The 15,899-nt window shown below is 42.7% G+C and overlaps 1 protein-coding gene across 1 annotated transcript; it reads right to left on the reverse strand.

Annotated features, from left to right (window-relative positions):
• Nucleotides 1-5,105: 5,105 nt before the first annotated feature.
• On the reverse strand, nt 5,106-11,782 carry LOC112221529. Its single transcript, XM_024383684.1, has 4 exons — nt 10,955-11,782; nt 10,603-10,655; nt 10,380-10,468; nt 5,106-8,475 (listed from the first exon to the last, which is right to left on the reverse strand). The coding sequence occupies exons 1-4, from the start codon at nt 11,740-11,742 to the stop codon at nt 5,593-5,595; spliced, it is 3,813 nt and encodes a 1,270-aa protein (XP_024239452.1). The 5' UTR covers nt 11,743-11,782; the 3' UTR covers nt 5,106-5,592.
• Between the last annotated feature and the right edge of the window lie 4,117 nt (nt 11,783-15,899).

Genomic DNA, 15,899 nt, shown 5'->3' on the forward strand with positions numbered 1-15,899 from the left:
TTATAGAATTATTTGTCCCAACTTAAGGTTTGTACATTTACAGATCTAATTTAACAATTATGTTCCATGTTTAACACATGGCTTTTCTTATGATCCTAACAATTTATCTAAGGATCGTAAGAAAACAGAAATGATAGATACATTCAACCTTCTGGTAGCTATCTGGCTCCATAGTTTTCACACTTGGTCCCTTTCAACCAAATTTTGTAAACTCCGTGCGGTTCGCTTCTCGAGAGGTGGTCTGTGTTCGGTTTGCTTGAATTCTGTGGTCTGGTTCCCTTTTTAAGGGCAATGTGAACACAAAGCTTCCCAGGTTCACTTGTTATTTTCCCCTCACCACACACTAGACTACTGCAATCCTGTTTCACCTGCCCTAAATCCCCTTCACATTGGAGAGAAGATGATGATGTGCAGGTTTGCAGAAAAAACCTTGCTATTTTTGGATATTGATTAGCGATTGTCAGAATGTACAGGCATTCCAAAATATGTGTAGAGTTTTATACTGACTCAATGTTCATATTATTCGTTTGCAATATGTAGATCTATATGCTGAGAGCATCATAAACAGTTTATTCGATTGTGTGGGTGAATAGTGTGAGAAGACAACATATTTGATGAAAATCACAGCATAGGGTACAAAATCAATTCTAGCTCTTAAAGGGGCAGTAGCCTAGATTGGGTGAACATTTTCAATTGGCCTACAGCATTATTTATCCTGCATTTATTCTACTGGTATTTAATCTGTTACCAATAATATTTACATGTTAATATTATCTTCTGATTACAATTATTATGTCTAATCTTTTACCTAAATGCAATCTATTCGCTTCCAAAATGTACATGGATATATCTAACTTTCCGATTAACACATTCTGATGGAAGGGCTTGTCCTGTACTTTTACCCAGAGTGCATTGAGTGAATGTTAGAACAATTCTTGGTTCCTTTATAAACATAGCAATGTGAATGCAAAGAGGTCTCAGATTTTTAAAAAGGTGAAGTGAACTGCCATAAGAGTTGAGTCCTCATTCCAAGGCAAGGTTAGTGTGAATACAAAGACAACCGAGTTCTTTAGCTTTATTTTTACCCCAGAGTTCACTTTAAAGAGGACTGAGATTGATTATTTCAAAGAGGACTATATGTGAATATACCCCCACAGTTGTGTTAAGTTGGCCTGATGTCCTTTGGGTAGTGGACCATTCTTGATAAACAATGGAAACGGTTTAGAGTGGAGAAACCCAGCAGCGTTGCAGTTCTTGAAACAGTCAAACCGGTGCGCCTGGCACCTACTACCATACCCCGTTCAAAGGCACTTAAATCTTTTGTCTTGCCCATTCACCCTCTGAATGGCACACAATCCATGTCTCAAGGCTTAAACACTATTCTTTAACCTGTCTACTCCTCTTCATCTACACTGATTGAAGTGGATTTAACAAGTGAAATCAATAAGGGATCATAGCTTTCACCTGGATTCATCTGGTCAGTCTGTCATGGAAAGAGCATGTTTTGTACAGTCAGTGTATGTTACTGTTAGTTCAGTGACAAAATATTGATTATGTGAATGCAATCAGAAACCGAAGGGGTGAACAGTGTGAAAGAAGATGTTTTTTTGCTGTCAATTTATTCATATTGTTAAAGGGAAGGACAAACATTTCAACAGATAAGAACCAGGCACCTGAGTCTATATCTTATCCGACCACAGCCAAGACAGACATATTGACACACCAGAAAAACAAATATACACAGTTTGTATCTCAAGACAATGCTGTCTAAAGCTGATGGGAGTAAGGAGTGGACTATGGTTTTAAGACGTTCTGTTTTCCCTATCAACTGTTCATTAACATTGGCACATGATTGCATTGTAATCTTACTGTGAGGTATGCACCCCTTTCATAACTTCTCAAATGTTTAACCATACCAATCTGTATATTTACCAAGAGTAAACCTCACACAGGGGAGTTGGGGGCCTCTACAGGTCAAAGGTCAAATAAGGGTGCTTATATTTGTCATTTTTCACACACGTACAAGTCTGTAACCTGTACAAGTGTGTGGTGTGAAATGAAAATGTGTTCTAAATGTGTCTCAAGTGTACTGTACGTATGCATGGTGGTCAATTATAGTATGTTAGGTTTTATTTTTGCTTTATTTGTTGAAAGATTGTAGGAAATGACCGTTTGACTGTAGTATATTATCAGAAAAAGAGATTCATAGACAATTTTTGTTAACCATATTTAACATACTGTACATGGCTATTATGAATCTGGAGGCATTGGTACAAAATAAATCTAAAATCAGCTTCATTTACACCAAATAAAATAATGCAATAAAAGTTAACAGTAACCACACCAAGCAATGGTCCACAGCCTTGTAACTGGGTATTCTGTATTTTATAAGGATCCCCATTACTCTTCCTGGGGTCCACGTAAAACATGAAACATGACATAATACAGAACATTAATAGACAAGAACAGTTATTTGAACACAGGGCTTTGAACTAATTTGTGCTCAAACAAACAGCGTACTGTACAAGATGCAACCGTAGTGTGGCCAATATGTAGAAAAGTCACAAAACATTATATTGGATAAATAATATTGTGTGCTCTATTGAAGGGTCTGCCTTAAACTAACTGACCCTCATAAGTTAATTATAAAACACACTCACCTGTTAATATAATTTTAATAAGAATGTTAAAAAATATATACATTTATTTTGATCAAATCTGGATAGAACGAGGAATATACTGAATTCAAAGTCTTTATTTGGTGTCAACATTTATATTCTACTTTTTACCCACATCTTTTTACCAAAAATGGTTACCTTTTGTCATTTGTGTCATCTACATGTCGTCTCAGATGAGGCATAATGACAAAAAAATGAAACTTAATTGTGGAGCACTTTAGACACTGAAATATATTTTCACATGGAACGTAATTGTTAAATTAGATCTGTAAATGTACAAACCCTATGTTACGACAATGAATTCTACCAATTCTTACATTACGTCTCCCTTTACTGGGTTACAGATATTTTTTATGTATACAAACCTTTGTCAGGAATGTGGCATCTGCAAAGGACATGAACCGAACCGAACGTAGGTAGTCGAAGTTAACTAGTCAATCAAGCAACTCTAGCCCAGACGTTAGAAATGCTTTGCAGCTTCCGGTTTCATTTCCAAAATAAATGTCTAGAGCTTGTTTTAGAACGCAATTTGATAATGACGTTATATCAGTAGATGGCATACTATAGGCTTGGGCTTCAGAAAATGACTTGTTTGAGAATGATACTATGAAGACACAGAAGAGCCTTGTCTAGAAAAACCGCCTGAGCTGCAAAATAGAAAGGAAACATGATTTAGGCTTATTCCACTATCTGAATATGCCATGCTGTTGTGTGTTATTTAATGGCCATATTATTGCATAATACATTTGTATAGCCGCGTGGGGCTACTGTAGTGATCATGTAAACTAATGAATCACACTTTTTCCTGTATTTGGGAGCACAGACTGTAGGCCTTATATTAGGCATTTTGACTGTTGTACAGTGCCTTGCGAAAGTATTCGCCCCCCTTGAACTTTGCGACCTTTTGCCACATTTCAGGCTTCAAACATAAAGATATAAAACTGTATTTTTTTGTGAAGAATCAACAACAAGTGGGACACAATCATGAAGTGGAACGACATTTATTGGATATTTCAATTTTTTTTAACAAATCAAAAACTGAAATTGGGCGTGCAAGATTATTCAGCCCCTTTACTTTCAGTGCAGCAAACTCTCTCCAGAAGTTCAGTGAGGATCTCTGAATGATCCAATGTTGACCTAAATGACTAATGATGATAAATACAATCCACCTGTGTGTAATCAAGTCTCCGTATAAATGCACCTGCACTGTGATAGTCTCAGAGCTCCGTTAAAAGCGCAGAGAGCATCACGAAGAACAAGGAACACACCAGGCAGGTCCGAGATACTGTTTTGAAGACGTGTAAAGACGGATTTGGATACAAAAAGATTTCCCAAGCTTTAAACATCCCAAGGAGCACTGTGCAAGCGATAATATTGAAATGGAAGGAGTATCAGACCACTGCAAATCTACCAAGACCTGGCCGTCCCTCTAAACTTTCAGCTCATACAAGGAGAAGACTGATCAGAGATGCAGCCAAGAGGCCCATGATCACTCTGGATGAACTGCAGAGATCTACAGCTGAGGTGGGAGACTCTGTCCATAGGACAACAATCAGTCGTATATTGCACAAATCTGGCCTTTATGGAAGAGTGGCAAGAAGAAAGCCATTTCTTAAAGATATCCATAAAAAGTGTTGTTTAAAGTTTGCCACAAGCCACCTGGGAGACACACCAAACATGTGGAAGAAGGTGCTCTGGTCAGATGAAACCAAAATTGAACTTTTTGGCAACAATGCAAAACGTTATGTTTGGCGTAAAAGCAACACAGCTCATCACCCTGAACACACCATCCCCACTGTCAAACATGGTGGTGCAGCATCATGGTTTGGGCCTGCTTTTCTTCAGCAGGGACAGGGAAGATGGTTAAAATTGATGGGAAGATGGATGGAGCCAAATACAGGACCATTCTGGAAGAAAACCTGATGGAGTCTGCAAAAGACCTGAGACTGGGACAGAGATTTGTCTTCCAACAAGACAATGATCCAAAACATAAAGCAAAATCTACAATGGAATGGTTAAAAAATAAACATATCCAGGTGTTAGAATGGCCAAGTCAAAGTCCAGACCTGAATCCAATCGAGAATCTGTGGAAAGAACTGAAAACTGCTGTTCACAAATGCTCTCCATCCAACCTCACTGAGCTCGAGCTGTTTTGCAAGGAGGAATGGGAAAAAATTTCAGTCTCTCGATGTGCAAAACTGATAGAGACATACCCCAAGCGACTTACAGCTGTAATCGCAGCAAAAGGTGGCGCTACAAAGTATTAACTTAAGGGGGCTGAATAATTTTGCACGCCCAATTTTTCAGTTTTTGATTTGTTAAAAAAAATTGAAATATCCAATAAATGTTGTTCCACTTCATGATTGTGTCCCACTTGTTGTTGATTCTTCACAAAAAATACAGTTTTATATCTTTATGTTTGAAGCCTGAAATGTGGCAAAAGGTCGCAAAGTTCAAGGGGGCCGAATACTTTCGCAAGGCACTGTATTAATGAATTCCACTCTGTAAGAAGGCTTGTTAAAACCATTTACGTTGCACAATCCCATCACGCAGAGGCTATATCCATATCAATAAATAAGACAAAACAAAATATTGATTAAGTCTTGGCTATAACCTGTCCTGAGTGAAATTGCCAACGGGTCCCAAATGGTCAAGACTATCTACAGCCTATTCTTATTGCCAGATCTGTTTTCTTTATCGGCCACTGCACATGCTTCTTAAATTATATTGTTTAACATCTATTTAGAGGCTATATTTAGAGATGAGGCATAATGACAAATAATGAAACTTAATTGTCGTGCACTTTATAGACACTGAAATATATTTTCACAGGTCTCAACCTATTGTTTTATTTATTATCATTGGCTGTTTCTCCCCCTGACAAACCAGCCTGTCTAAAACAGACCAGAAAGTCCTAATGGTATGCAGCAAAAAATAATACTACAAACAGGATGGTGTATAACAGTGTTTTTGAGGGATTATGCCAAGAAAATGTTTCTCTCCACCACATTATATTGCTCCTGGTGCTATCCTGCCCTCCTTCCACTAGGGGCAGTGTACTTGTAGGCTGATGCTCCACTGTGTCTGTGTCTGGCTGATCTTCCTGGTTGCTCGGGTGCTCCTCATCCACAGACTCACTGATGGATGTCATGGACGGTTTGCTGCCTCTTCTGCTTATGGAGGGCCGTTTCCCAAGACTCAAGGCTAAGTCCTTGTTTCGTAGCTTCTGCACTGCCCTTAGACTGCGCATGTACAGCTCTATCTCATCCTCTAACAGAGACTCTGTGGAAGCATGGTCCTCCTCACCCTCCCCTTCACCCTCTTTCCCACTGACAGATTTATCCGATTGAATGCAGGTCTCCCCTTCTCCATTGATAGATTCCATTTCTTCATCTCGAGGATGCTTGGTGTCCAGCCTTACGTCATTGATAGTTTCTTTGTGGCAAGGATTTGACACTTCATTCGTTGTTAATGTATTATCTACTGGGCTAGATTTTTCTGTGACCTTTACATTTGTGTTCTTACCACCCTCACCCTCATTCATATTGTCCATGTTCATGCTAAACTCGTCTACCAACTCATTTTGATCATCTACTACGATTTCCTTTACTTCTACATCTGCAGTTTCTTCCACTACAATCTCCTCCTCTTCCTCTACAATCTCCTCTTCCTCCCACTCTATCCACTTAACATCCTCCTCCTCTAAATCCTCCATCTCTTCTTCAACTACCACCTTCTCCATTTCTTTCTCCATTTCCCCCTCTCCCTTCACCACCTTCGCTCCTTCCTTCACCATTCCTTCTATCTTTTCCCGTATCATAATTTCTTCTTTCTCCTTTTCCACTTCCTCCTCTGTTTCCTCCACCTCCCCTGTCTCCTCCAACTCCTTTGTCCCAACCACCATCTCCTCTTCCACAACTATCTCATCTTCTATTTCCCATTCGTCCCCCTCCACATATTCCCCCATTGTGTCTTCCTCTTCCACAGTCCCCTCCCAGTCTTTTACTATTTGATCTTTCTTTAGAAATGGTTGTCCATTACTTGTGTCTATCTCCTTTGTAGGAACTAAATACTTCTTACTGTTCATCATTACCAGTTCAACTTCCTCATGAATATCTTCTTCTTTGAACTTTGAGCCCTTGTCAGTGTCTTTATCATAATCATACCTCACATAGTTTGACATCTCTCCATCTACATCATCATAATCCTCGTTGTCAATAGAATGACGGTTTTCTTCATTGCATAAAATGTTTGACACTTCAAATGATAGTTCATCCTTCACTTGATCTGTTTGTTTTCTCATCATTAATTTCTCCAATGATGTCCATTCCTTAATGACAATGGAATCATCTTTCAATGCTGTCCCACTGGTTTCTTCCTCCAGTGGTGTGCCCGTACGGGGCACAGCAAAGTTTTGGTGCTCAGTGGTGATCTTTTCCTCAGTCTCTGAAGTGTGAACTTTCAGGTCAGCATCCACAGGCTCTAGCATGGCTATAGGTGTGTCTACTATTTCTGTGAATGGGCTTGTTGACCATTCATCTGTGAGAGGGTTCTCCATTTCATCTGACTCATCAGGTCTCTCATATCCACAACTGGCCCCCTGCAGAGTCATCTCAGCAGAGACATGCTTTGACCCCATTTCAGTTTGTGACTGTAGGAAACTGCCTTGTGTCGCGTCTATCAGAGTTTGTGTTTGTGAAAGTGCTGTGTCTACTGGAGTTTGTGAAGGTGTTGTGTTTGGTAATGGGGTTTGTGAAAGCTTACTGTCCTGCTGCATTTGGGTCTGAGGAGGCAGAATGTTCTCCTCAGACCCCTGGAGGCCTGAGTTCACATTGAGGATTTGTGCCCTGAGAGCAGCAGCAGTGTTCAGGGCAGTGTGAGTCCTGAGAAGACCTCCTGCCTCTTCTGACAGAAGTTTAGGTTCAGACTCTCTTTCTGTACTTAATCCAGAGCTGAAGTGTTCTGGGTTTGATTTAAGAGACCCCTGTTGATCTACAGGCTTGTCATCAGGTGTTCCACGAGTATCAGCTGAAACACAGGAGTGAGTTTCTACTTCCTCTGTGGATGGGTAACTCTGGGCTGTGTAGGCTGTTGAATCCCATTCATGCAATTGACCACTTGTTCGATTCCCTCTATGGGTGAAGCTCGGACTCCCACTCTCCACTCTACCAAACCCCTGACAGTATGGTGGGGCCACAACATTACCAAACATAAAGCTATTGGTCTGGCTGCCTGGGACTGGGCCTGCTGTGCTGTTCTCCAACCTGACAATGTTATCTGAATGTGTTATGTCTGTGCTGATGGCAGATCCACCCTTCTCCGTTTCCATCTGCATCAGAGCACTTCCCTCTACACTGAAAACAGACGTATCACCATTTTGGCTCCCAGCAGCAGGTTGATCAGTTGAATCTGACTTGCTGCTGGGGATCAGTGAGGCCTGTTTCCCTCTCAGCTCTGATGGGGCTGATCGGAACGTTGGGTCTATTTTCTCAGGTTTCACTGACTCCTGCCAAGATGTGCTGTCTGGGATACCAGGAGACAGTTTGCACGTAGACAGAGAATCTGTTGCCTGCAGCCCAAACCCTTTCCTGCCCTGTGGTGGCAGTGGTTGTACCTCAGGCCTATTTGAAAGCTTTTCCTGTGGGAATGTGCTTTCCTGTGGGATCTGTGATGGTTCCACTTCTCCCTTCTCTTTCTCTTGGGTCTCATCCTCTCTCTGGGTGAAGTAGTCCCGCACCTTCGCCAATCGTGCTGCCTTTCGTCGGTTTCTTCTGCTGGAGTTCCGGCTGCTCTCAACCTGTCAAACAAGAAGAAGGATAGAGTCAGCTAATCTTTCCCACACAATGCCTCCTCAATGGTTAGGCTTGTTTGGTGAGGATGATATCTAGAGAGGCACGTTCAGATGAAATATTGCTCATGATTAAGCCAAAACATATTTATATACATTTAATCTTGGCCCCTGAACAAAATCTCACATGAGCACTGGCCTCTGGCCAGTAACATTATAATGTGTTTGTTTGTCTCGACTCACGAGAGACTAATATACATTTAAAAGAGAGCGTGTTACCAATGCAATGTATAGCTCAGTCACTCATGTGACCATGTAAGACCCCTCTTAGCTCCTGTAAAGCAACATTTATAAATACTTGGCATTTAACTCTTTCAGGGGGACACAACCTGTATGTCCTCAAGTGTCAAATATGCAACTAGGACAGAATGTTAAAGTAATGACCCTAAGTGCTCAGACAGCAGTGATCACATGACATATTGAGAAAGAGCAACAGGGTTCACACTATCTTGTTTCAGAGGTCACCCCAAAATGTTTAAGCCTAACCATATCATTTGACCATGCTATGTATATTTCAAAAGTAACTAAATTAAACCCTCTTTAAACCCTTAATTAAACTAAATTAAACCCTCCTTGAAGGCCACAATAACAAGAAAATCATTGGGTGATTGTGGAGACCGGGTCATCTGATGCAGCACTCCATCACTCTCCTTCTTGTTTAAATAGCCCTTACACAGCCTGTCAGTGTGTTGGGTCATTGTCCTGTTGAAAACAAATGATAGTCCCGCTAAGCGCAAACCAGATTGGATGGCATATCACTGCAGAATGCTGTAGTAGTCATGCTAGTTAAGTGTGCCTTGAATTCTAAATAAATTACCAACATTGTCACCAGCAAGGCACCCCCACACCACCTCCATTTTTCACGGTGGGAACCACACATGCAGAGATCATCCGTTCACCTACACTGCGTCTCACAAAGACACGGGATTTGGAACCAAAAATCTCAAATTTTGACTCATCAGACCAAAGGACAGATTTCCAGCGGTCTATGATCCATTGCTCGTGTTTCTTGGCCCAAGCAAGTCTCTTCTTATTCTTGGTGTCCTTTAGTAGTGGTTTCTTTGCAGCAGTACGACCATGAAGGCCTGATTCACGCAGTCTCCTCTGAACAGTTGATGTTGAGATGTCTGTTACTTGAAATCTGTGAAGCATTTATTTGGGCTGCAATGTCTGAGGCTGGTAACTCTAATAAACTTATCCTCTGCAGCAGACCTCTGCAGAAGTCCTCTGGGTCTTCCTTTCCTGTGGCGGTCCTCATGAGAGCCAGTTTCATCATAGTGCTTGATGGTTTTTGTGACTGCACTTGAAGAAACTTTCAAAGTTTGTGAAATGTTCCGTATTGACTGACCTTCATGTCTTAAAGTAATGATGGACTGTCGTTTCTATCTGCTTATTTGAGCTGTTTTGCCATAATATGGACTTGGTATTTTACCAAATAGGGCTATCTTCTGTGTACCAACCCTACCTTGTCACAACACAACTGATTGGCTACATGATTACTACATGATTCCATATGTGTTATTTTATAGTATTGATGTCTTCACTATTATTCTACAATGTAGAAAATAGTAAAAATAAAGAAAAAATCTTGAATGAGTAGGTGTGTCCAAATGTTTGACTGGTACTGTGTATATATATATATATATATATATATTTGTTTTAATCAGACCTTTATTTTAATACGGAGTCTCATCGAGACCCAGTGTCCTTTACAAGCCCTGCAAAGGCCCATTTGAAAACGTTACGTAAAAGTTATGTAAATCTATGTATCACAAGGCTTATGTTGTAAGAAAACACTAGATAAATGGCATCATTAGATGTTCTGAAATCCAAATTCCACAGGTATTACTCACCATTAGTTTCTGACAATCATCTTGGAGTGCTCCTGACTGAGACTCGGAAGTGTTCACACTAGCCATCTTCCCTCCACGGTTGTGTACGTCTAGCGAGGAATAATTGACATTAGTTCAGGATTTATTGTAATTGGTATTAGTTAATGACTTCATCTAATTGATTTTATCCGCTGTACGTCTGAGTCATTTGACTTTTGAATGTTTTAGTACAATGAACGATTACCTGAAGATTCAGCATTGGTTGACGACCAGTTTTCATCACAGGGAAAGTCATGACTGTAAATAAATGAAATGAAAGCTCGGGCAAAAAGTTGTCCAATTGTTGTCCAACAACAATTGTCCAACATTTACTGTAATATCATAATTTTATAATAAACTGTCAGTTTATTTATCTTTAGGATGTAAAAAGGGTGTATGTTATGGTGAGGCAATATCAATATAAAAGCATTGTGCAGCTGTCACTTTACTGGACCACACATAACCCCTCTATTAGTTTGATAAAAAAGTACTAGCATTCAATCATTCCATCAATCAACACTCAAAACAAACCTGTTGATTAATCTGACCATCCTCACCTGATGGCTTTCAGGATGCTTTTCCTGTGCCCGCTTTTGTCTTTTTCTGGTTCCTCTTTCGACTCCTTGATTTTCTGGTGACAAAATATCACATAGTTCTGGTCACTATTGTTGGCCCAGAAAGTCCCAACTGGGGTCTCGTACCGGAGACAGAAGTCCACTCTGGCCCCCTTTTCCCCAAAGGGGGGCACCAGGGTGAGCTTGAATGAGAAGCAGTCAGTGTCTCCATCGCTGGACCCTGGTATGTACTCTGCCAGCAGGTCAAAGTGCGTGGCCCAGGCATCCAGCGAGGTGCGGATGTACACCATCTTATCAAAGGAGACATTGAGAACGCGGACCACCCCCCTTAGTATTGTAGTCTGGTAGAGTAACTCAATGCTCTCCAGCTCTAGCTTCTGCTCCTGAACTCTCAGGACCATGGCTTCTTGGGATGGTAAAGGAGTGTATAATGAGGACAAGTAGTATTCCTCTACCTCTGTCTCTCCCTCCATGGCATTGAAGTTCAGCGGGACTGTTATGTCCCACGAGTCAAACTCTTTCACTTTCACCAGGTTTAGGCCGAGGGCGTCCGCAAAGGACACTCTCCGAGAGCTGGATGGGGTGAGCTCGAGCTCACAGTCCTTTAAATCACTGGCGCTCCTTCTCCGTGGGAGAGGAGAGGACTTGGGCCTGATGCCACCGATCACCTCCGCGTCGTTCGCCTCATCCCCATCCCAGGTGATAAGCCCTGGGACACCCAAGAGGCTGCTGACCGCGGTGGGTATTGGTTCGACTGCAGAAGGCTCCATTGGGCTGTCTAGTGACAGAGTGAAGGGGAATCGCAGAGCCGAGTTCTCTGCTTTTCTCTGGCAACTGACATTCAACATGCTGTGACTAAACAGATGGATTCGAGTTACAGATGACATTGTAGCAAGGGCCAGCACTATAAATAGGTCAGAAGGGACTTCAACTATGCAGTGTGGGCTCAGGAGAATACTGAGAACACATCATCTCAATGCCTCTTCTTTGAGACACTACTTTGCAACAATGATATACATAGTAATACATTGGAATTATAGGCTGATTTTAACTAACTTCCCTATTTGATTCCAACTAATCTCGAGTCCGAGAACCAGATCTCATGTGTGCGCTGTCACAAAAGACTATATTCGAACCAAAACAACGTTTTCTATGATAGGAGACAACAAACTATGTGGAAAGTAATGTTCTTCAACTTCTCCTAATAAGGGTTGAAGGGTTAATCGTGTAATAAATACTGGATAAAACATGTTGGATTTGAAGATGATACTCCTTATAGACACTTCAGGTTAACTGCCAGCACGCCCCAAAATGTTTCAAATATTTAAAGCCTTTTTTCCTATCATAATGTCCAAAACTCTGCACTCTGCAGAACATAACATACTTTGCCTTATCAGAAATAACATTATTTAAGGGTTAACCCCATTGTGCAACTCAAAATGGCAAACAATGACCACCTAGCATCACAGTTTCCTTTTTGATGATGAATGTTTCGTCAGAGTACCTTTTATCTGTGAGAATGTGGCATGCCCAACCCAAATCATGCAGGGACTGAATGTGGTGAAGAAGAAAGTAGCTATAAAAGACTCAAACCGATCAAACCATCACAAGAAACACAGGTAGCCAAAAGCAGAAATGCCTTTCTACTAATACCAGACAGCATGTAGGAATACTCTCTAAAGACACTCTTGTACTGCAAAGCTGACAACTGAAATTCACGACAACCAAACAGATATGGACACAGAGAAAGAGATGTTAGAATTACAGCCAGTAGAAGGGATGTTCAGAGAGGTAAAGGTAGGTGGAGTAATTTCCAAGGAGACAGAGATGGAAGAGCTGTGGTCAGGGTCAGTCAGAGACCTTGACACTGTTCTAGTAAAGAGTGAGGTCCTCAAGACAGACCTCAGCACTGTTTGCGAGGACATCCCCACAGAAACAGCCAGTCTGCCGGGTGACATTCAGTCCGAGCCCTCAGACAGAAACAAAACTTGTGAGGGAGAGGACACAATACATGGAGATCCAGATCCCTCTACAAAGCCCTCACTCTCCTATGTCGCCCTGATCGCCAAAGTCATCCTCTCCTCCTCCTCTCTGAAGCTCAACCTAGCCTCTATCTACAGGGCCATGGAGGAGCGGTTCCCCTACTTCAAGGCCCGGTCGGGGGCTCTGGGCCAAGGCTGGAGGAACAGCGTGAGGCACAACCTGTCCTTAAACGAGTGCTTTGTGAAGGTAAAGTATACTGAACAAAAATATAAACGCAACATGCAACAATTTCAGTTCATATAAGGAAATCAGTCAATTGAAATACATTCATTAGGTCCTAATCTATGGAGTTCATGACTGGGCAGGGGTGCAGCCATGGGTGGGCATGGGAGGGCAAAGGCCAACCCAATTGGGAGCTAGGCCCACCCATTCGGGAGCCAGGCTCAGCCAATCAGAATGAGTTTTTCCCAACAAATCAAATCAAATCAAATCAAATTTTATTTGTCACATACACATGGTTAGCAGATGTTAATGCGAGTGTAGCGAAATGCTTGTGCTTCTAGTTCCGACAATGCAGTAATAACGAGCAAGTAATCTAACTAACAATTCCAAAAAAAACTACTGTCATACACAGTGTAAGGGGATAAAGAATATGTACATAAGGATATATGAATGAGTGATGGTACAGAGCAGCATAGGCAAGATACAGTAGATGATATCGAGTACAGTATATACATATGAGATAAGTATGTAAACCAAGTGGCATAGTTAAAGTGGCTAGTGATACATGTATTACATAAGGATGCAGTCGATGATATAGAGTACAGTATCAACGTATGCATATGAGATGAACAATGTAGGGTAAGTAACATTATATAAGGTAGCATTGTTTAAAGTGGCTAGTGATATATTTACATCATTTCCCATCGATTCCCATGATTAAAGTGGCTGGAGTAGAGTCAGTGTCATTGACAGTGTGTTGGCAGTAGCCACTCAATGTTAGTGGTGGCTGTTTAACAGTCTGATGGCCTTGAGATAGAAGCTGTTTTTCAGTCTCTCGGTCCCAGCTTTGATGCACCTGTACTGACCTCGCCTTCTGGATGGCAGCGGGGTGAACAGGCAGTGGCTCGGGTGGTTGATGTCCTTGATGATCTTTATGGCCTTCCTGTAGCATCGGGTGGTGTAGGTGTCCTGGAGGGCAGGTAGTTTGCCCCCGGTGATGCGTTGTGCAGACCTCACTACCCTCTGGAGAGCCTTACGGTTGAGGGCGGTGCAGTTGCCATACCAGGCGGTGATACAGCCCGCCAGGATGCTCTCGATTGTGCATCTGTAGAAGTTTGTGAGTGCTTTTGGTGACAAGCCGAATTTCTTCAGCCTCCTGAGGTCGAAGAGGCGCTGCTGCGCCTTCCTCACGATGCTGTCTGTGTGAGTGGACCAATTCAGTTTGTCTGTGATGTGTATGCCGAGGAACTTAAAACTTGCTACCCTCTCCACTACTGTTCCATCGATGTGGATGGGGGTGTTCCCTCTGCTGTTTCCTGAAGTCCACAATCATCTCCTTAGTTTTGTTGACGTTGAGTGTGAGGTTATTTTCCTGACACCACACTCCGAGGGCCCTCACCTCCTCCCTGTAGGCCGTCTCGTCGTTGTTGGTAATCAAGCCTACCACTGTTGTGTCGTCCGCAAACTTGATGATTGAGTTGGAGGTGTGCATGGCCACGCAGTCGTGGGTGAACAGGGAGTACAGGAGAGGGCTCAGAACGCACCCTTGTGGGGCCCCAGTGTTGAGGATCAGCGGGGAGGAGATGTTGTTGCCTACCCTCACCACCTGGGGGCGGCCCGTCAGGAAGTCCAGTACCCAGTTGCACAGGGCGGGGTCGAGACCCAGGGTCTCGAGCTTGATGACGAGCTTGGAGGGTACTATGGTGTTGAATGCCGAGCTGTAGTCGATGAACAGCATTCTCACATAGGTATTCCTCTTGTCCAGATGGGTTAGGGCAGTGTGCAGTGTGGTTGAGATTGCATCGTCTGTGGACCTATTTGGGCGGTAAGCAAATTGGAGTGGGTCAAGGGTGTCAGGTAGGGTGGAGGTGATATGGTCCTTGACTAGTCTCTCAAAGCACTTCATGATGACGGATGTGAGTGCTACGGGCGGTAGTCGTTTAGCTCAGTTACCTTAGCTTTCTTGGGAACAGGAACAATGGTGGCCCTCTTGAAGCATGTGGGAACAGCAGACTGGTATAGGGATTGATTGAATATGTCCGTAAACACACCGGCCAGCTGGTCTGCGCATGCTCTGAGGGCGCGGCTGGGGATGCCGTCTGGGCCTGCAGCCTTGCGAGGGTTAACACGTTTAAATGTCTTACTCACTTCGGCTGCAGTGAAGGAGAGACCGCATGTTTCCGTTGCAGGCCGTGTCAGTGGCACTGTATTGTCCTCAAAGCGGGCAAAAAGTTATTTAGTCTGCCTGGGAGCAAGACATCCTGGTCCGTGACTGGGCTGGGTTTCTTCCTGTAGTCCGTGATTGACTGTAGACCCTGCCACATACCTCTTGTGTCTGAGCCGTTGAATTGAGATTCTACTTTGTCTCTGTACTGGCGCTTAGCTTGTTTGATAGCCTTGCGGAGGGAATAGCTGCACTGTTTGTATTCAGCCATGTTACCAGACACCTTGCCCTGATTAAAAGCAGTGGTTCGTGCCTTCAGTTTCACACGAATGCTGCCATCAATCCACGGTTTCTGGTTAGGGAATGTTTTAATCGTTGCTATGGGAACGACATCTTCAATGCAAGTTCTAATGAACTCGCACACCGTATCAGCGTATTCGTCAATGTTGTTGTCTGACGCAATACGAAACATCTCCCAGTCCACGTGATGGAAGCAGTCTTGGAGTGTGGAGTCAGCTTGGTCGGACCAGCGTTGGACAGACCTCAGCGTGGGAGCTT

This window comes from Oncorhynchus tshawytscha, linkage group LG01 (assembly GCF_018296145.1).
Source record: "Oncorhynchus tshawytscha isolate Ot180627B linkage group LG01, Otsh_v2.0, whole genome shotgun sequence".
In the NCBI taxonomy this organism is placed as follows: Eukaryota; Metazoa; Chordata; class Actinopteri; order Salmoniformes; family Salmonidae; genus Oncorhynchus; species Oncorhynchus tshawytscha.

Excerpts from the sequence above, each read along its gene's own strand:
- LOC112221529 (XM_024383684.1), bottom strand. The coding sequence starts at position 11,742 with ATGGAGCCTTCTGCAGTCGAACCAATACCCACCGCGGTCAGCAGCCTC. Across the intron at positions 10,656-10,954 it reads AGCATCCTGAAAGCCATCAG|TCATGACTTTCCCTGTGATG; the intron begins GTGAGGATGGTC and ends ATTTATTTACAG. Across the intron at positions 10,469-10,602 it reads AACCAATGCTGAATCTTCAG|ACGTACACAACCGTGGAGGG; the intron begins GTAATCGTTCAT and ends ATTCCTCGCTAG.